The sequence below is a fragment of the Aphelocoma coerulescens genome, chromosome 5 (assembly GCF_041296385.1).
Source record: "Aphelocoma coerulescens isolate FSJ_1873_10779 chromosome 5, UR_Acoe_1.0, whole genome shotgun sequence".
Lineage (NCBI taxonomy): Eukaryota > Metazoa > Chordata > Aves > Passeriformes > Corvidae > Aphelocoma > Aphelocoma coerulescens.
In genome coordinates this window covers 612,158-633,979 of record NC_091019.1, presented here as the reverse complement: position 1 = coordinate 633,979, position 21,822 = coordinate 612,158, and the positions used below count along the sequence as shown (strand labels likewise).

The window sequence follows — 21,822 nt, the reverse complement described above, 5'->3', positions numbered from 1 at the left end:
TCAGCAGCAGCTCTCTGCAAAGAGGTCAGGCATCCATTCCTCATGGCAAAGCAGGGCACAGGGAACTGTGCCAGACAACCTCCTCCCCAGGTTGATCCCAGCCCTAATTTCAAAAAATTGCACAAAAATGTAATTATGCATTAACACAGCAAAGTCTTCTTTCCAGCTTATCAGGCTTTGAGATGCCTTAGATTGAGATGCAAACCCAGCTCCTACCACTGTGCTGTGCTCGGACTCTTCCCCCCTTTCCCCGACCCCATCTCCTGAGCAACCAACAGCTCGCAAGGAGCCGGCACTCCTGGAATTTCACACTCGGCATCTCTTCCAAGCTCAACAGGTGAACAAACAGGTACTCCAACACCTCCTTCCTTTGTACTTCGGGCAGCACAGACCCACTGGGAGAAACTGGAATCCAAGGGCAGATGTAAACATGGGACTCCTGCTTGCCACTGTCTCCACCCGTTCTCCGGCTCCTGGGCTAGGAAACTGTCTCGGTTTGAAAGACAGGTGTCTGCTAAGGAAGGCAGAAGCCTCCCTTGGAGTGGCAGATGTAACCCCTTTCCCTCTGAGTTATTATAATTTTGAAATCAAGGGTCTTTAGGCAAAGATGTGGGAAAATAGGAATAACAGTTCTTTACTATATATATATATATATATATATATATAACTAGTCAAACAAAACAACAACAACTATGGCAGTAACAGCAAACACAAACCCAGTCCCAGCCTTCTCGGCTGTCAGGCTATTTCCCCTCGGGTGCAGTTCCGCTTGCAGCCGACAGGGATCGCTGGCGGCTCCCGGTGAGCAGGGCAGGTGCGATGGTTCCCCCGCGGCTGCAGGGGGCGCTCCGGAGCGAGCTCGGGGAGCACGCGGCTGCTCTGGCGCCCTGGGATCCCGGGGAAGGGTGGAACAAAGGAGCTCCACAAACCGGTGGGCAGCTGGTCCCGGAGTCTCGGAAACAGCAGGCTGGACTGGTAGGCTGGAGCGGCAGGCACAAACACAAATCCCGGGTGGCAGACGAGATGTATCCAAAAGGGGAACCCCCCGGGGCTCCAGGCAGGCAGGGCAAGCACGGCTACAGCGTAGCGAAGGCTCGAAGCAGCAGCGGGGTGGGCGGCCACAGCCCCAGCCTCCAGCAGGGCAGGGAAAGCAGCCCTGGGATCCCCGGTGTTGTTCCCAGCAGAAAGGAAAGACGCCGAAAACGGGAACCAGCAGCTCCTCTCTCCGCGGCTTCTCCCTCCAGACGCTGAGAGCGAACTGAACTGCCCGCCAGGTGAAAACAAAAGCCTGGCCGGGCCCTTTTGTCTTTTCTTAAGTATGGCTATCTCCTCTCAAGTATGGCCATTTATCTCCTAGCAACATGCTATGGGAAAAAATTCCTTTAACAGAAAAAAAAACTAGGACTAAACTAAAACCCCAACATTATCCACCCCGAATTTTTTTCCATACTAACATGTTACATGAAACTTAACTTTTTAACCATATAAATACAAGCATCACCTAAGTTATATACATATGTACATGCTGATACTGATACAAGTACAGAGCCATGGGTAGTTCACCCTAAAACAAGGTCCCCTTGAGGTATGCATCGGGTCTCTCCATCCCTTTGCATCACCCACCAGGTACAACCTGGTCCCTGAGCAAAAACAACCCCACGGATGGGTTTGTCTTTGCTCAAGGCAGACTTTACCCAAACAGTTTTTCCAAGCATACCTCTCATGTGCACCACTGGAACCTTATCCCCATCTGTTGTTTGTAGGGGTTCGGATTGGGCAGGGCCAGCTCGGCTGGTGGAGCCTCGGGTGTTAACTAACCAGGTGGCTTTTGCTAAATGCACCTCCCAGTTTTTGAAAGTCCCCCCACCCAGTGCCTTCAAGGTGGTTTTAAGCAGTCCATTACACCGCTCAACCTTCCCAGCTGCTGGTGCATGGTAAGGGATGTGGTACACCCACTCAATGCCATGTTCTCTAGCCCAGGTGTTTATAAGGCTGTTCTTGAAGTGAGTCCCATTGTCAGATTCAATCCTCTCAGGGGTACCATGCCTCCAAAGGACTTGCTTTTCAAGGCCCAGGATGGTGTTACGGGCAGTAGCGTGAGGCACAGGGTAGGTCTCCAGCCATCCTGTGGTGGCTTCTACCATTGTGAGCACATGGCGCTTGCCTTGGCGGGTTTGAGGCAGTGTGATGTAATCAACCTGCCAGGCCTCCCCATACTTGTATTTGGACCATCGCCCACCGTACCACAGGGGCTTCACCCGCTTGGCCTGCTTGATCGCAGCGCATGTCTCACAGTCATGGATGACCTGGGAGATACTGTCCATGGTCAGATCCACCCCTCGGTCTCGTGCCCACTTATAGGTGGCATCTCTGCCCTGATGGCCTGAGGCATCATGGGCCCATCGAGCTAGGAACAACTCTCCTTTATGTTGCCAATCCAGGTCTATCTGGGACACCTCTATTTTCGCAGCCTGATCTACCTGCTTGTTATTACGATGTTCTTCATTAGCCCGGCTCTTGGGAATGTGAGCATCTACATGACGGACCTTCACAGATAGCTTCTCTACTCGAGCGGCAATGTCTTTCCACTCCTCAGCAGCCCAGATTGGTTTTCCTCTGCGCTGCCATTTTGCCTTATTCCACCTTTCCAGCCAACCCCACAGAGCATTGGCTACCATCCATGAATCAGTGTAAAGGTAGAGCTTTGGCCACTTCTCTCTTTCAGCAATGTCCAGAGCTAATTGAACGGCTTTGAGTTCAGCAAATTGGCTCGATCCACCTTCTCCTTCCGTAGCCTGTGCAACTTGTCGTGTGGGGCTCCATACAGCGGCTTTCCATTTCCGGCTAGCGCCTACAATTCGGCAGGAACCATCAGTGAAGAGGGCATATTGTCTTTCACTCTCTGGTAGCTCGTTATACGGTGGGGCTTCTTCGGCACGCGTCACCTGCTCCTCTTCTTCTTCAGAAGATAACCCAAAAGTCTCACCTTCTGGCCAGTTCGTAATTATTTCCAAGATCCCAGGGCGACTTGGGTTTCCAATTCGGGCGCGCTGCGTGATGAGGGCGATCCATTTGCTCCAAGTAGCATCGGTGGCGTGATGCGTGGAGGGAACCTTTCCTTTGAACATCCACCCCAGCACCGGTAGTCGAGGTGCCAGGAGGAGTTGTGCCTCAGTTCCAATTACCTCTGAGGCAGCTTGGACTCCTTCATAAGCTGCCAAGATTTCTTTCTCTGTGGGAGTGTAGTTGGCTTCGGACCCTCTGTAGCTTCGGCTCCAGAATCCCAGCGGTCGGCCCCGAGTCTCACCAGGCACCTTCTGCCAGAGGCTCCAGGACAGACCATTGTTCCCGGCTGCAGAGTAGAGCACGTTCTTCACCTCTGGTCCTGTCCTGACTGGGCCAAGGGCTACGGCGTGAGCGATTTCCTGCTTGATCTGGGCAAAGGCTTGCTGTTGTTCTGGGCCCCAGTGGAAATCGTTCTTCTTGCGGGTAACCAGGTAGAGGGGGCTCACAATCTGGCTGTACTCAGGAATGTGCATCCTCCAGAAACCTATGGCGCCTAGGAAAGCTTGTGTTTCCTTCTTGTTGGTTGGTGGAGACATCGCAGTGATCTTATTGATGACCTCAGTGGGAATCTGACGCCGTCCATCTTGCCACTTCACTCCCAGGAACTGGATCTCTCGGGCAGGCCCCTTGACTTTGCTCTTCTTGATGGCGAAACCAGCTTTTAGGAGAATTTGGATTATTCTCTCTCCTTTCTCAAACACTTCTGTTGCGGTGTTCCCCCACACAATGATGTCATCAATGTACTGCAGATGTTCTGGGGCCTCACCCTTTTCCAGTGCAGCCTGGATCAGTCCATGGCAGATGGTGGGACTGTGCTTCCACCCCTGGGGCAGTCGGTTCCAGGTGTACTGCACACCCCTCCAGGTGAAAGCAAACTGGGGCCTGCACTCTGCTGCCAGAGGAATGGAGAAAAATGCATTGGCAATGTCAATAGTGGCATACCACTTTGCTGCTTTGGACTCCAGCTCATACTGGAGCTCCAACATGTCCGGCACAGCAGCGCTCAGTGGTGGAGTCACTTCATTCAAGCCACGATAGTCCACAGTCAATCTCCATTCCCCATCAGACTTGCGCACAGGCCAAATGGGGCTGTTGAAGGGTGAGTGGGTCTTGCTGACCACCCCTTGGCTCTCCAGCTCACGAATCATCTTGTGGATGGGAATCACAGCATCTCGATTTGTCCGATACTGCCGGCGGTGCACTGTCGAGGTGGCAATTGGCACTCGTTGCTCTTCCACTTTCAGGAGCCCAACTGCAGAAGGATTCTCAGACAGTCCGGACAGGGTGTTCAACTGCCTAATGCCCTCTGCCTCCACAGCAGCAATCCCAAACGCCCACCTGAGTCCCTTTGGGTCTTTGTAATAACCATTCCGGAGGAAGTCTATGCCCAGAATACATGGGGCCTCTGGACCGGTCACAATTGGATGCTTTTGCCACTCCTTCCCAGTCAGGCTCACCTCAGCTTCCAAAAGGGTCAACTGCTGTGATCCCCCAGTCACCCCAGCAATGGATACAGGTTCTGCCCCCACATGTCCCGATGGCATTAAAGTACACTGTGCCCCAGTATCAACCAATGCATCATATTTTTGTGGCTCTGATGTGCCAGGCCATCGGATCCACACCGTCCAGAAAACCCGGTTCTCCCGTGCCTCTTCCTGGCTAGAGGCAGGGCCCCTCTAGCCCTGGTTATCATTCTTTCCCTGGGCATACATACTAGAGGTACCTTCGAGGGGATCTGACATATCATCCTCCTGTCTGTAATACCTGGCAGCTCGGTCACGGGAGGCTGAGGCTACTTTCACCTTAGCGGAACCCCCTCGGTTAGTGCCTCCCTCCTTGAGTTCACGCACCCGCGCTGCCAGGACAGAGGTAGGTTTCCCATCCCACCTTCTCATGTCTTCCCCATGCTCACACAGGAAAAACCAGAGCTCAGCTCGTGGGGTGTACCCTCTCTCTCTAGCAGGGGGACGACGGGCTCTGACCTGGGGGCCTGTGACTCGCACTGGTGCCACACTGACCTTCCTCATCTCCTCCCTTATCTCCTTTATCTCCTCTTTGAGGTCCTGGACCACAGCAGAGACATGAGTTTTCAGTGGACCATTGACCATGCTATCATAATTCCTGAGCTTGTTGGCAACAGAGCCCACTGTTTCTCGGTTATTGTCAGCATCAATGGTTGCAATGAAGGTGGTGTATTGCGATGGCCCTAGCCTTGCCAGGTTCCACATCATCTGTCCTGTGCACCTGACCTTATCGGGGTCATTACCGTGCTGTCCATCCCTCCCAAAGAGTACCTCTAATACTGCCACTTCTCTTAGCTGTTGGATCCCTTCCTCAAGTGTCTTCCACTGCATTCTATGATGGTACTCCTGCATTCTCTCTTTGTGAATGAACCTTTCTCTCACACTCATTAAGAGCCGGTCCCAGAGAGAAAGGGGTCCTGGCTCCCTCACAAATATCTGGTTCACACCTGGGTCCTGGGTCAACGATCCCAGATACCTTGCCTCACCACTATCCAGTTGCACACTTGTGCCCATGAGGTCCCAAACCCGAAGCAGCCAGGTGGAATAAGGCTCACGCCCCCTTCGCACAATGTCGTCTCGCATACCACGGAGACTGTCGTACGACAGGGACTCAATGATGATTTCTGGCTCTGGCTCCCCTGCTGGTTGTGAGGGCCCTGGTTCCCCATCATCATTAACTGGTCGTACTGATTTGGTCTTACACTTCCTCCTTTGCACAGGGGCGACTGCTGCTGGCTGTACTTGTCCTTGGGGTTCAGCTGAAACCTGGGCGGTTGTAACATCCGTGGGTTCCACTGCTGCACCGTCAGACTCACCCTTTTTGGGGCAGGGAGAGGTTTTTTCACTAGCTGAGGAGGTGTATTCCCTTAGCAATTGGCATATCCCCTGGTGCACCTGGCCCATCTCCTGGCGCATCTCCTGCATCCCTTTCGCCAGTACCCCCACCCATTTCGGGTAGTCCATTTCTGAGGTGGGCTGTTGGGCGGTATCTGGCTGTGGGGCAGGGTCTCTAGTGTCTGGGGCTGTGTCAGGCTCTGGGGCTGAATCAGGCTCTGGGGTAGGATCTCTAGTGTCTGGGGCCGTGTCAGGTTCCGGGGCAGGATCAGGCTCTGGGGTAGGAACTCTACTCTCTGGGGCCATGTCAGGTTCTGGGGCAGGGTCAGGCTCTGGGGCAGGATCTCTAGTCTCTGGGGCTGGTGTCTGGGTAGTTATCCAAGCCAATCTCAACTTATCCTTGAATGCTAAATAGAGTAGGCCTACCAGCAGCAGGTGGTTAGTATTCAGAAGGAATCTAAACCCTTCAAAAATTGATGGGGTGGGTCCAAATAACTGGTTGAGGGGTTGGGGGAAAACTTCCCCTGGTGTCATTTCCTCACAGAAGGTACCATTGTTAACATAACCCCAAAAACATGCGCTCAGTGTGTGATAGCCATTTATCCACGTGCCCACATTCCGGAGGAAGTTAAAAACCCATGAATTCCTCACCTTCTCGACCCACAGCACAAGCTGGATAACAGCAATGGTAGCCTTAGTGAGAGGACCCATATTCAAGTAGGGAGCTGCAAAGGGGAAGAATATAGCCACGGCCACATGCCACCCGAACCAGGGCAAAGTAGACCACATAGTGCTGCCTACCAAGGTTCCTATATCCAACACACCGAATTAAGTTATCCAGGAACTGTTATTCCTTTTTCACCTCTCTCTCTTAATGCCCTCAGGCCCCACGGTTGGGCGCCAAGATCTGTCTCGGTTTGAAAGACAGGTGTCTGCTAAGGAAGGCAGAAGCCTCCCTTGGAGTGGCAGATGTAACCCCTTTCCCTCTGAGTTATTATAATTTTGAAATCAAGGGTCTTTAGGCAAAGATGTGGGAAAATAGGAATAACAGTTCTTTACTATATATATATATATATATATATATATAACTAGTCAAACAAAACAACAACAACTATGGCAGTAACAGCAAACACAAACCCAGTCCCAGCCTTCTCGGCTGTCAGGCTATTTCCCCTCGGGTGCAGTTCCGCTTGCAGCCGACAGGGATCGCTGGCGGCTCCCGGTGAGCAGGGCAGGTGCGATGGTTCCCCCGCGGCTGCAGGGGGCGCTCCGGAGCGAGCTCGGGGAGCACGCGGCTGCTCTGGCGCCCTGGGATCCCGGGGAAGGGTGGAACAAAGGAGCTCCACAAACCGGTGGGCAGCTGGTCCCGGAGTCTCGGAAACAGCAGGCTGGACTGGTAGGCTGGAGCGGCAGGCACAAACACAAATCCCGGGTGGCAGACGAGATGTATCCAAAAGGGGAACCCCCCGGGGCTCCAGGCAGGCAGGGCAAGCACGGCTACAGCGTAGCGAAGGCTCGAAGCAGCAGCGGGGTGGGCGGCCACAGCCCCAGCCTCCAGCAGGGCAGGGAAAGCAGCCCTGGGATCCCCGGTGTTGTTCCCAGCAGAAAGGAAAGACGCCGAAAACGGGAACCAGCAGCTCCTCTCTCCGCGGCTTCTCCCTCCAGACGCTGAGAGCGAACTGAACTGCCCGCCAGGTGAAAACAAAAGCCTGGCCGGGCCCTTTTGTCTTTTCTTAAGTATGGCTATCTCCTCTCAAGTATGGCCATTTATCTCCTAGCAACATGCTATGGGAAAAAATTCCTTTAACAGAAAAAAAAACTAGGACTAAACTAAAACCCCAACAGAAACAAAAGACAACAAACATTTAAAAACCATCCTTGAGGTGTCTTGAGGATGCCCGGGCCTGGAAGAAAGACCTTCCCATCGCTCTCTTGGCCTTTTCCCACTCTGAGGAACTGTGCAAATGCACAGCCACACCCAAGCTGGACAGCCTGGGATGTTTTCTGCACACCAAACACCACAGTCCCAAGCACCAGGAGCCTGAAGATGCCCTGGATTGCAATTCACAGCATCAGTGAACCCTGCACAGGACAGCCAAGTCCTCTGTGTGCAGAAGAAATAAAAGTTGCTATTTTTAGTGGTTAAAATACTCGTGGGAGTTATTGGCTGCTTACACCCGTGGGCTTGGTAGGGCCTCCCATACTTACGGATTTATCAGAAGAAGCAGTTTCAAGTTCCTTCCTTTTGGAGCCCAACTCCAAATGGGAAACTTCTCACGAGTGCTCGTGAGAGAGGCAAGTGGAACTTCAGGAGCTCAGGAAAGCGACTCCCTCCCCTGAGTCCTGTCTCACCTGCCCGAGCACCCAGTGCTTTTATACCACCTCTCTCCCTGCTTTCCACGTTCATTTAAGTGTAAGAAACCTGCAAGTTCTCGCTCCAGCACCAGCCGCCTCTTCCCTGCGCCCCTAAGCTGCCGCACTGCTCAGGCGCTGCTCCCCTCGGTTGCGCTGCCCCTTTGCCACGGGGCCGAGCTGGGACAAACTCCCGCTTTTGTTTCCCAGGAAAGGCTCTGCAGGGAGGTCCCGCCGTGCCGCCCGCAAGTCCCGGCCCCAGCCCCGCAGCTCCTCCCCGGCTCCGTGCCCGCGCCGGGACCGCCTTCACCCCGCGCAGCCCCCGCCGCCCGCTCCCGCCCGGCTCTGCTCCGGGGCCGCCCCCCGTCGGGTCTTTTCCCGGCACACGCCGCGTCGCCGTTCTCCGCTCACTTTCCACCTCGCTGCAGCCACAGCAACAGCCGCCCTCCTCCATTATCACCACAACCCTCGCCCGCCGCTGCCGCAGCCGGGAACCGAACCTGGCGCTTCCAAGCCGCTCCCGGGCACCGCCGGACGGTACCCACGGAGCAGCAGGAGCGGGAGGGTAAAGCCAGTGCGCATGCGCAGCGCTGCCCGGCTCCGCCCCGCCCTTCAACACCACATGACGTAACCAGGTACAGCGCTGCTCGTGCGCTTCCCTTCCCACAACACCGCGCATGCTCAGCACTGTTTCCATGGCTCCCTTAATGACCACACGACAAAGGGCTTCCCCGCTGATCAGTGCGCATGCGCACCGCGGAGGGATCCGCCGGAGGGACTACTTGTGATGCGGTCCTGCCCGCGGAGGAATCACCGGTGATGCGTCCCCAACCGCGGAGTGATCCGCCCGAGGGACTATTTGTGATGCGGCCCCAACCGCGGAGGGATCACCGCTGACGCCGCCCCGCCCGCCCCGCTGCTCTCGCTCCCTTTGCCCGCTCTCCCCTCTGCTCCCAGCGCTTCTCCTGCAAAGGGCGCAGCTTCTCCTCGGCTCTTTTCCTCCCGGGCTGCAGCGAGCGCTCCCCTCAAGGAGCAGGGGCAGCTTTGCTCGCAGCGGCAGCGATTAAACAGAGCAGGCCCGCAACAATTCCTGCTGAGCCGGGCTTTGATCACATTCCTGAGCCAGCACGGGAGCAGCGCCTGAGGCAGCAGCACGTGAAGGCGGCTGCGGCTCTGGCCGGGCTGGGGAGGGGATCCTCTGTAAAATAAGAACATGGAGAGACAAAGGAACCAGAAAGGGCAGGAAAAAAAAAAGAAAAAGCCAAGACAAACTAAACTTTTTAAAAAAAATAATCCGGAGACCCAGGGACTTCCGGCTGGAGAACTTCCTGGGGCGCAATCCTGCCCCGCTGGGAGGCAATGCCAGGGCAACGCCAGCTGCAACCTGCACACAACACCACAAAGATTTCGGATATTTGCAGGAAGCATCCACTTAGCAACTGCTGGTTAATAATTTATTCACTTTCCCATTAAATGCTACATTCAGTCCACAAGACTTAAACACCTTTCTGGTAGTTTTATTTACACTCTGCAGTGTGTTCTGTAAAACACAGGAGTGCTCACAGACACACACACACACAGAACATAGGGATTTCCAAACATTTAAGTAAGTTTAAGTTTATTCCAAAGGAAGTCTACGCACTACTTTTTCCATAAAAATTATAAAAAAAATACTTTACTTGCTGTATTTTACCTAAACTAAGATACTTGAGAATTCTTCCACAAGTGATGCCTCCTCCCCACAAAGGGCACTCCGACAAGAAGAAATTCAGGAGACTGCATCACCAAATAAAATCCTAATGGCAACTGCTTCAATGCACCAGAAGAACAAAGAATTCCCACTCTGCATCCAGCAATCCCTGCGCTGGACCCTGTCTGCATCTGCGTTTGTAGGGCTTGTGGGGCTTTTGCACTCACTTCCTTCTCCAGGGCAGTTCCCACAAAGAAAGAATGACTGAATTTCTGCAGACTGCCACTCGGAAATCCTGCATTTCACACAGCCAAAGGGAAACACTTTGCTTTGAGCCCTTTATTTCAAGGAGTCTCTTTTTTACTGAGCATCCAGTGAGAGCAGTGCCCAGTTGTGGCTGTTATTATTTCTCTGCTTTTGCTGCGTGGCAATATTGTGCTGGAGCTCTGCAGAACACCCACGGCAGCCCTTGGCTCACTGGGGCACACCGAACTGACAAAAAAAAAGGCACAAAGATGAAACTCCTAAAGCAGCAGCAGCCCCAAGTCACTGAGCTGCTGCTTCCCAACACCAACACTCTGTGTCTCAGCAGACACTTGCAATACACGAGCCAAGGCCACAGGGCAGTGAAAAGCCCAGAGCCTGCGGGCAGGACAAGCACTCCGTTGATCAGGAACAAACCAACACAGCTCAACTGCATGGTGCACTTAGGACTGGACCTGGAAGCATCAGGAAAAGCCATTGGAACACAAGCTCAGCAGCACAGAATCCATTTGCCACCAGCTAATGAGATGGGAGGCTCTGTGTGGGACACGTTGTGCATTCAGCTTCAACAATGCCACAGCTCCACAGCAGCGCTGAAAAACTTCTGCTTTTACCAGTTGGAGAGAATTTTCTCAATGGAGGTGAAGGTGTCATTAACAGAGGAACAGCACACGATGCGCAGCATAACCGGCAATAAAAAGCTTTTGCTTTCCAGCATGCAAACATCCAGGTTACTGGACTTCAGCTCATAGAAACGAATCTGATGATAGATTTTTTTAGAATTTTTCTTGGAACTAAAAAAGTAAAATCTTCCATAAAAGGATACAGCACAAAAATACTCTCTCAGTAAGTCTCAGGAAGCCATTTAATACCTTCCATGTCCTAGGAACAACTAGGCAAAACACTTGGAAAGTGTGAGCAGTAGAAATGTTGACCATTGAATGTTTGGCAGCCGTGTGCTCCAGCCCCTGGGAGGGGCTTCTCCCCCACTCCACACCAGTCCTGCAGCTCCCCAGCTATTTCTTCTTCTTTGGGGGCTCATCCTCAGAGCTGCTGTCGCTGCTGCTGCTGCTGGAGGAGCTCGGATGCGAGTCGAAGTCGGAGGAAGAGCTGCTGGAGGAGGGGGAGGAGCTGTCCTCACTGTCACTGTCCTCGGAGGAGGTAGAGGAGTCCTGGCTGCCAGAGGAGGAGTCGCTGGCTGAGCTGTCGCTGCTGCTGCTGGAACTGGTCACACTTTTGGACCTGGGAGAGAACAAAGAGCTGAGCACAGCCCTGCCAGAGCCCATGGCACCGTGTTCTCTGCTCTGCTGGAATAATCCAAAGATCAATTAGTTGCCTTGAAACTTTCCAGGCCTCACCACCTAAGCTGAATTCCTGTGCCCTCCCTCCCTTTTCCCCTCCTGGATGAGTGGATTTTGGCCATTTGAGCAATGGCAGAGTGGCCCCAGGGCATGACATAGCCCAGCAGGACTGCAGAGAGGGGAAAGCTGGCCAGGATCTCGTTCCCAGCCCTGAGCAGGGGCTTTACTGGCCTGACTGTCCTAAACTACCCGAGCTCTGGGGACAATGAACCAGGCTCAGTCCCTGCCTCACCTCTGCCACCATGAAATTCTGGCACTGCAAGAGTCAGGGGAGGTTTCAGAAGTGATTTCAGCAAGGTCAGAGCTGTTCCCAGCAAAAGCTGTTCTTGGACTACTCCTGGCAGAAGAACCCAGAGTACCTGCCACTGCAGGATGCTTGTGACTTCCAGGTGGAGGAGAAGGGTGGAAACAATCCAAGATTAAGACAGAATGATGAACACAGCAAAGAGGTTTTTTCACGTTCGGCCCTTCCTGGGCTGTTCTCTGCTTGTTGTTCTCAAGATCAACATCTCCGAGTAAGGGGGGGTGATGTGAATTCCAAGGAAGTACAATTCAATTCTCCCCTAGATCTTTCCCTAAAGTACACGATACTGATTCACCTCCCTTCCCACCAGAGTCAATCAAAGAGTATCCCAAAACGTAAATTATGATCATGCGGAATCTGGTCTCCATTAGAAAAATTAATGTAGTATTTTTTATCAGAGCTTTGGTTAAATGTAACAACTCAGGAAGTGCCTGTGCTCAGGTTATTGAAGAGTACGAGGTTTTCTCATCCTATCAGCCCTGCCAGCTGACAAATGTGGGTGTGCACTAAGGCACAAAGCACCAATGTTTGCACACTACAGCTGTGATCTGCTATCTCTGTGTGCAGACACAACCACTGCTCATTACAGATAAACCCACAAGGCTGCTCCAACACTGACTTACCTGGGGAAAAACCAGCACTAAGAGGAGAAAATCAAAAGCATGGGAGTAGTAGTTTCACCCTGACCAGCTCCATGAGATGGGCAGGAATCAGAGGATCCGCTGAGTAACTCTGAACTTGCTTTTCCTGATCACCTTTCACAGAATCCATAGCAGCAACCCATGGACAGCCCGTGTGTAGGTTTATTCCAAAACCCACTCCCAGAAACATCAGGATATTGCACCTAAAGCTGCCTCTGCCAGAGGGAAGCAAGAGCTGGAGCTGCACTTGGATACGTGCAGGCAGGGTTGGGCCCCTTCTGAAAGCTTCAATCCCTGTTTTTCAGAGATTCAATCAGGGATAATGACATTTTCACAAAGCTCTCTTAAGGCACGTGAAAACCCAAGTAAGAAAATGGAATCAAACCCTTTGTTCCACTGGCCTCATGCCCCAAATTCCAATGGGACAGACAAGTCCCTCTCCTCGGGAGGCAACGTCTCCTACCTGGATCTGTGCCTTCCGCAGCCTTTGGTGGCCGCTGTCTCCATCCTCCCACACCTCCTCATCTTCCTCCTCAGCAGGCCTGGCTTCCTCATCCTGCAGAGCAAGCACAGGGACAGTCACCAACCTGCTCATCCCAAACCTGGCCAGCAGGGATGGACTGCTGGGACCCCCTGGATGGTCACCCCTCTGCTGGGCACCATCCCTGCTCTGCAGTCCATTCCTGTTCCTGGCCTGGCATCTCCTTTGAACGGGATGTTAAACCACAACCACGTGCTCGGCTGGGTTTTGGGACATCAGAGACTCCCCCAAGGCAGTGGACAAAGCTCCTGTTCCCACACCCTCTGCCTCCCAAAGCCCTGCTAGGGCCAGGCAGAGCAAAGGAAACCCCTCACTTCCTGCTGGAAATTTCCTCTTGTGCTCGGAAACCCAGGGAAATCGTGGCTGCCCCATCCCTGGAAGTGTTTGAGGCCAGGCTGGCTGGGGCTTGGAGCACCCTGTGGATGGAATGAGGTGATCCTTAAGGTCCCTTCCCACCCAAACTATTCTGCCATTCCAGGATGATTCTGTGATCTCTCCCTGCATTTATTTTGCATCGCTTCCTCTCTAATTTGAATTCCCAAATCAAAATGAGTTTTTAAAGAAATCATTTAAAATTATCCCAGGAATAAAAAGGGGTGCATCAAACATACAAGAATCATTCCTACCTCCATCAAATCATTATTAATTGGAAGCCTCTTTCCTCATCTCTGTCCTTAGTTTTCCTTTCCTAGGAAACCTTGTGATCCCACAGTTTCTCCAAGAGATTTACTGGGATTGCAGAAAGCTTTGCTCTGTCACGGAGGCAGGGGGGTTGACAACACTTGTTCCTCTGCATCTTTATCCTTTAACCAGCTTTCCCCCAGAATGGTGCTGCAAGAGAAGTTCAGAATTACTAGAAATGGATCAGGTTCACCTTTTGTCCTCACTCTTTTCCAACTACTTCCAAATTCTTGGAATTATCCTCAAATGAGGCCTAGCAAGCTACTGTGAAAACATCGATCAGAGGAACATCCTGAAAAGAGAAAACCACATCCAGCAGCAGCCAAAACAATCCCACTGCTATTCTTACCTGGTCTCCAGGTGCTCCTGCCAGAGCTCCCAACACCCATTGCCATTCCATGAGGGTGAGGAGGCAGTTTTGGATGTGTTCTTTGCCATGGGATGGGAAAACAGAGCCCAGAGGGTCTTTGTGTCCCTTCCAAGCCACCCCATGATTCCATGATACCATCAGCACCTATACCAATTCCATTCTGGAAAGCCCAATTCCATTCCTCCCATCAACTCAGAATTTCTCCCTTCCTCTCTCTGCTCCACATCAGGCATGTGTTGCCACGTGCCACAGGCATGGGATGCCTCAGCATTGCCTGGGAATGCCACTCAAGGCTGCCCTTGTGGCCTCAGCGCTCCAAAATGCCCAGCTGGCTCCCGTTCCAGCTGGGAATGTCCCAAACAGCAGCGTGGGCTGTGCCCTCTGCCATCCCACCATTGGGGCAGCTCCCATAGAATGTGACTGACTTACTGGGTTTGCAATTCCTGGCTTAAAAGTCAGGTGGTGGAATATCCTCTCCTGGGAATATCCAGAAGACCAGAAGGCTCCCTGGAAGCCACAGGTCAGGGACAGAGTCAGATGAACGATCCTGAACTGGTTTTCAGGGGATGCATCCCCAGCCTGTGGCTGCAAAAACTCCAGAGCTGTTCCTTCCCCTTGGGACAGCCAGGGAAAACATCCCCAGCATGGATTTCTGACAGGAAAAACCTCACTGCTCCAGGCTACTTGGCTCCTCCCAAATCCAGGCCAGCACTCCAACAGGCTCTAAGAACAAAACAAGAAAGAAGGGAAATGATGCTTTTTACTGGTTTCAGTTGAGCTGCACATTTATCTTTTCCCATTTTGCATTTCAACGATGCAAAAAGTGAGAAGGAACTTGAGGAGATGTGCTCGGTCCGAGAGAAATAATTTTGGAAAAACTCACCTCACTGGATACTGCAGAGACAGTAAAATTCCAAATGGATTTCATGATCCTGACAATGCCAAGTGCACTTCAGGGATAAGCCACAAGATCTTACAGAAAAACAGACCCAGCAGTACACATCCAGGAAAACATCTTGGAATTAAGGGGATAAAATCATGGTTTATTTTCCTGCATCTGTTTGATTTTAGGATCCCTAAAAATGTTACATTCCTAGAATCAGGTGTGGGGGGGTAAATTAGAGGTAGTTTGTGATAAAAAAATTGTGGTTATAGATAGGGCAGATATTTATGACTTACATAACTCCGTAATGTAAATATGTCATATATTAGGGCACATAGATATCTATTTATATATAACATTTTTTATGTGTGCACAGATATAGTTTATATCAGACACTGTGCCTGTCTGAGGGCCTTGCTGCTTAGCTCCCAACTCATTCCTGATGAAAACATCAGGCAAAAGTTGTTTGGTTTAACTGTTTCCTCTTTTCCTTAATAATTATTTTACTCACTTGGAATAACCGAGAACAGCTGTTATAGATGTGCAGCTCCCAGTGGGACCAAGGCGCTTTTCTGCACAATGCAGAGTGGCTTTTAAGAGATTCATTAGTCAAAGAAGTGAGGATTAGGATTTCAAATGCTCTTGGGCAATCAGGCTGGCCAGAGCTCCCTCCTAACTGTGGGACAGCAAAACCCCACAGCCAAGGGTAACCAGGGATTGTGGGGATGGAGAATTTAATGGCATCAGGTGGCAGCTGTGCCAGTTCAACTGATAAAAAAGTAAATCCAAGATTCCTCTAGAGGAGTATTGTTCCTGGATGTGTGTAAATACAGGGACACCTCTTTACTCTCAAGTGAGGGAGGGTTGTGGTTGTGCTGCCAGTTTACCCTTGAGATTTCCAGGCTTTATTTCAGCTCCCCTGGCCGGGCCTGATGGGCAGGGCCGGAGCCGTCGGGTGGCTTTGGGTGCGCCGATGCCGTCACGGCCCAGTGGGGGTGGGAGCTTAGGCTGTGGTGGCAGCCTAGGAAAGGGATCAGATGTCTCCTAGAACGGCCCAGAGTCTAGGAATGGAGGGGGAACTGAACTGCCCCCCCAGAATGCTGCCGGGCTACAGTTCTGGGCCAGGCCCGTCAGAAAAGTGGCATCGTCAGTGGCACCTCAGTGGTTATTGTCCTTGGAATGATCAGGATCAGGATGAAATCATGTTCATGCACTACTGGGAAAGCAAGGAGCAGGATCAGTGCTGTAACTCTCTACACTCTCTCCAGGAGTGCCTCAGGTCATGGCAATTTAATGTGTGGAATAGTTTCCTGTGCCTACCTGGGCAGCTGCAGTTATTGCACAGGCATTCAGGGCTGACAGTTCCCTGCGGGGAGAGCTCAGCACATGTCCACAGAGGCAATCCCAGCATCTGAAAGAAAGAAAGAAAGAAGCAGCAAAAGGTGATTGCTTCTCTTTCCAAGTTATTTCAAGTGCTCACACCCAAACCAACCTTTGCTCTTGATGCGAGTGATGCTTTCTGGGGGAAAGCAGCCGATTTCCAAAGTTCCCTTCCTGCCCCGTGCCTGATGTGCACAGGAGAAAACCCCTTCCCTGAAGGGACTGTGCTCCCTCTAATCCTATTTGCCCAGTCTGTTCCATGGGGATATTGCCAGCCTGGGGCAGCAGAGGCACCCGCAGCTCTCAGCACTCTCTGCTCCAAGCACAGCTCTGGGCTCCTTTGCAGACTGCCTCTGCCATGGGGTTTTCTCCAGGAGAAGCCAAGGAATTGCTCATGGAAGGGTGGAGATTAAGTTAGCCCAAAGGAAGTAAAGAATAAATATCTCATTTTTCCATCAAAATGCTCATGCTCTGCCCTACAGATTATTTCAAGTTTTTCCCACAAGCTTTGCCCTACCCATCACCTCATTTTTACCCCAAAAAGTAATTTTCTATATCCTCAAGAATGTCTCAGTGTCTATCCCCAGAATTTTCACTGTGTCTCTGCAAATGACTGCCTCAGTTTACCTCATGATGTTCATTCTCTTCCCTGGGGATTGCTTCAGATTTTCCTTCCGAGCTGTCCCTGTCTGTCCACTTCTGATTTCTTCTTTTTTACAAGAAAGTATTCATTCACTACCTCTGGAGATTATCTCCAGTTTTACCCCCCAAAATTTCCCTAACATTCACTCTTCATTGCCTGATTTTTACCTCAGTATGTTCATTCTCTCCCCTAGAGATAACCTCCGATTTTACCCCCAGTATTTTCCCTACCTGCCCGCTAACTATTTACTCTTTTTGACCTATAAATATTCTCTTTCTGCCCTGGAGATTTCATCAAGTTTTACTATGAAATATTTCACTATCTTTCCAGTACTGTCTCACTTTACCTCACGATGTACGCTCTCCCTGCCACACATCCCCCCAGATTTCACCTCCAAAATTATTGCTACTTGTCCACTACTTATTACCTGATTTTCACCTCCGTATGTCCATTCTCTGCCCAACAGGTCATTTTAATTTCTACCCCCAAAACTTTTCCAACCTGTCACCTAGTGACTGCCTCAGTTTAGCTCAAAAATGTTGTCTCTCCTAGACATTACCTCAGACTTTACCCCCAAATTTTTTCCCTGTCTACAAGTTACTACCTCCCTTTAACTTCAGTATGTTCATTCTCTGCACTACAGACTCAAATTTACTCTCAAAATCTCCCTGCCTCTCCAACATTGATGACTTCCTTTTTACCTCAAAACATTTATTTATTTTCTACCATGGAGGTTACATCAAGTTTCACCCCCAGAATTTACTAATACTTCCACAACTGATTCACTCAGTTTACCTCAAAAAGTGTTCATTCCCTCACCTAGAGATGACCTTGTATTTTACCCCCAGAAGTTTCCCTACCTGTGCACAACTGATTGCTATAGTTTACTTCAAAATCTTCATGCTCTCCACTACAGGTCACCTCAAGTTTACTTCAAACATTTTCCATACCTATCCATTACTGATTATCTCAATTTTTACCTCAAATAAGTCATTCTCTACCTACAGACACTGGATAGTAAATCATACAAAGATCTAAAAGTCTGCACAAGAAACAGCAGAAGGTTTTCCATGAATAACACAAGTTCCTGTTTTCCTCTCCTCCACCTAGGACTGCTACCAAGAGACAAGAGAGTTGTTATCAACACTCGAACCTCCCAAGCGTTGTTATTGCTCAGAGAGCTGCGCCGGCACTGAGCTACTCCCATGCGCCTGCAGGGCTTTGGGGAGGGGCAAGACCGTCCCACTCCTGCCGGGAGAAATTTCAACGCCCTAAAAAGTCATTTCCCTTCTCTCTCTCTGACCCAGGGCCAAAGCAGCTGTGTAGAACAACATGGACTATTCATGGAAAGGATGAGTCAGTTGTGGGAAAAACACTAGAGAAAGACTATCACCCCAAATTTCAGGGTGAAAACACACTGCTTGTTAACAGGAGCACACAAACTCATTTAAACCAGAGAGGAAACTGCACACCAGGAAAAGAGCTGAAAGATATGCTCTGCCTTGGTTGATAATTCCAAAGGAAATTCCCCACCGATCATAGGCAATTATCTATAATTTTACCTCCATTATCACTGGATTTCTGACTTGGGTTTCTGTGGAAGTGTTTCACAGATGCCTTGAGGGGTCAGGGGCTTGGTTGGATTCTTTGTGGTTAGTCCTGACAGGCCCAAGCCAAACCCACCCACCTACATCAACGCTCCACCCCAAATTTGCATGAAATACTGATAACAATTTATAAATACTCCCCTTCCCTGTCCTTCCTTACACATCCATAGAGCAAATGTACTCTATCCATTGTTCCCAAGAGCACCTCTCCAGCCCAAATCCCAGTTTTCACAAACACAAACCAAATAGACCTAAGACAATTATTCCATCAGTGCCTGCAATTCTGAGCTCCCTGTTCCCTGCCACTCACACAGCAATCTCACCTCAGCCCAGAGACTCCCTGTCCCCAAAGGGAAACACAACCTGATGGGGCACAGCTCTGGCACCACATTTCCCCTTGTTCCTGGAAAGCCCCAGGTAAATCCAGTCCCTCAGACCTTGCATCCCTGAACACCAGGAGAGCTGGAGTTTTACCCAGATCCCAGTGCCCTGCACAGCTGCACTGACACGAGCACAGGCTGATCGCTCTGCCCAGCACCATCCCTCATTTTCCTCCCATTGCTCCCCAAGCGTCCCCAAACCACCCCGTGTCTGTGCCGGGGCCAGTGCCTGCCCCGAGCCCAACCAGAGGCTGTCACCCAGCCCTGCACCAGCTCCCACCCCTGGGAGAGCTGGGAATGCACTGAGAGCTCAGCTCCCTGGGCTCCCCAACACCCAAACCAGTCCTCAGACACACAAATAATGCCCAACCTGCCCCTCCGGGCACAGCCAAACACCACAACTCCATCATCCCCAAGGAACTCTGGCAGTTGCCTCTTCACCTCTGCCCTTTTCCAAAAGACACAAGTAGGACTGGGCTGTCAGAAATGGTATTCCCTAGGCAGTTCATCCCAGCAGAGAGGAGAAGAGGAACCCTGTGTCCCTCTGACTAACCCCACAGCATGGGCAGGACCAGCTGGGCTTTTTGTATTCAAAATTTTAAAATGAACTGAAGAACCTGAAAGGCAAAAAACACCACACACATAAGGTTAGAGCCAGTCAACACACACACAGACAGACACACTCTCAGACACCCCTTCTTCAGCTTACACTCTGACTGCAGCCCTTACTAGAAACACCCCCCCCTAAAGAAGATGTTAAAGCATCTTCCATCTGCTGCTCCTTGATGTGGAACAGTAGATCCTGGGAAAATTGGTAGCATCAGTGACCATAGGGATCAAAATCTGCCTCGGGGACCTGCAAGACAGCATGAGGCAGTCTACAAGTAGCTGACAGCTAGGAGTTATCCCCACACCAGGCCCATAAGCTTTCTACCCAAAAGCCCACAGACAAGAGAGGGAGAGTTTTAAAACTGTTCAAATGAGCCACGACTGAATGTGCCAGGGCAGGGCAGCTCCAAGCATAAGTGGCACATGGACACACAGTGCATCAAATATAAGCAAAGATGACACGAAGACTTGAGAGAACGCTTCAGAAGATAAATTCTTGAGACCAGGATGCTTTGAGGTGACGGAAGCTATGGAACTACTGCAGTGAGGAGGGTCTAGTACACTGCATATAGAAGTCCAAGGGAATGGCACATGAAAAAAGATACTACCAAAACTGAGAAGGAAGATGGATAGGAACATCTTGTGTACTTCTGGTCTCAAAAAGCAAAACCATAAAGATGCCAGAATAAGCCCAATCCAGGAAAGTATGCAAGTACTCCCGCTGCCGATATGGCCCAGAACGATGCCTGTAAAGAACTGAGACATCACAAAGCCCTGTGACACTGAAGACAACGGACACAAACCACATCACATAGACACAAATTGAAACTGCCCAGCAGTTTCACCTGATGGACCCAAGATTCCTAGTGCAAGATGAGCCAGAGGCCCACGATGCCGAAGGAAAGAAGGCTCTACGGCAGTAGTATGTGACAGTGAAATGTAAACTCCCTATGAGAAGTTAGTGCCAAAGCTGGTAAGAGGATGCTCAAGAAGTGCAGCAGGCCTAGAGAAGGAGGCAACGACTGCCAGGTGATACAAAGGGTTCCCTAGAGAAGGATTCTGCCGCCAAAGGCTGAAGTGACATCACAAAACATGACCGACCGACAAATGGCCAAGATGCAAGATGCCCGCGTGTTATGCTCAAGAGTGTGGCTACACTGAAGAGTAGGCAAAATTTAGACCATGGCAATCATGCCAGACCCGAAGGCAGGCTCCTCGGGTGAAAAGACGGACAATGACATCAAGACTCAAAATCCAGTGATGCGAAGCTCACGAGAACATGGAGATGGGTTGGAACTGCCCGGCCCGGCAAAGGCTCGAGTGATGCTGAAGAAAAACTCCCTTAACCTCCAAGGGGCCCGGCCCAATACAGCCCTCTCCTCTCAGCTAACTTCAAATTGCCTCCTGTGATTCCAAAGGTGTTTGCCTTCTCCCAACCAACAGTCCCCACACTTAGCTCTCTGAAGACCAGCAGACGAAATCCATCCTCGACAGAAAACAATGCTTCAGCACCGTGGACGTCAATACATGGCCCACAGTCCACTTCGGCGGCTGCAAAAGACAGAGAACAATGACAAAATTCAGACTGTGATGACACGTCCCAGAAGTGACCCCTTGCACAACGCCCCTCTCCCTCATAACTGCCGAGGCTCATCGCTTACCGGCCGTTTCCAAACTTAGGCTCTGCACCTACTTGTGGTACCTAAGACAACAAAACAAACTGTGACTATCGCCCTCCAGAAGAATAATGCGCGGGGGCTCCCTCTGCACCGCTGGCCCAGGCTCACCTCAAATCTCAATCCGACTCCGGAGGTGGCCCGGACGATGCCTGCAAAGCAAAAAGGGACACGCTTCGCATGCTGCCACGTACCTCTCACCTATCAGTCGCCCCACCTAAATACCAACTCACCTGCTCGCCTCTGTCCCTTGGCATGCCTAGGGCAGCAGCAGCACCTGCAGAGAAGCAAAGCAGAAAAACATGCTGAGAGACTGAAACCACAGCCTCCCTGCTCCAACTGAAGTACACCACACCCATACCTTAAGCTTGCACGCACCTGGCCTCCAGCATCCCCAGGGCCAGGACACCTTCCCAGTGGACCACCTAAAATGCACAAACAAAAACGGATGCTTAGAGCTGCACCAGAAACTGATACCCAAGCAGTAACAACTCATTCTGTCCACCAGTCACCGCT

The 21,822-nt window shown here is 51.2% G+C and overlaps 1 protein-coding gene and 1 long non-coding RNA gene across 2 annotated transcripts; both read right to left on the bottom strand.

Moving 5' to 3' along the window:
• Positions 1-133: 133 nt before the first annotated feature.
• On the bottom strand, positions 134-8,875 carry LOC138110999 (uncharacterized). Its single transcript, XR_011151213.1, has 2 exons — positions 8,777-8,875; positions 134-478 (listed from the first exon to the last, which is right to left on the bottom strand). It is a non-coding gene; the product is annotated as an uncharacterized lncRNA (long non-coding RNA).
• An 838-nt stretch (positions 8,876-9,713) lies between these two features.
• Positions 9,714-14,062, bottom strand: LOC138112076 (zinc finger CCHC domain-containing protein 10-like). Its single transcript, XM_069018763.1, has 3 exons — positions 13,704-14,062; positions 13,000-13,092; positions 9,714-11,472 (listed from the first exon to the last, which is right to left on the bottom strand). Exons 2-3 carry the CDS (start codon positions 13,089-13,091, stop codon positions 11,247-11,249), a joined length of 318 nt encoding a protein of 105 aa, XP_068874864.1. The 5' UTR covers position 13,092; positions 13,704-14,062; the 3' UTR covers positions 9,714-11,246.
• Positions 14,063-21,822: the final 7,760 nt, after the last annotated feature.

What these genes read in the sequence shown, in the direction of transcription:
- LOC138112076 (XM_069018763.1), bottom strand. Translation starts at nt 13,091, where the DNA reads ATGAGGAAGCCAGGCCTGCTGAGGAGGAAGATGAGGAGGTGTGGGAGG. An exon ending in TGCGGAAGGCACAGATCCAG is followed by an intron (nt 11,473 to 12,999) that starts GTAGGAGACGTT and finishes GTTCTCTCCCAG; the next exon opens with GTCCAAAAGTGTGACCAGTT.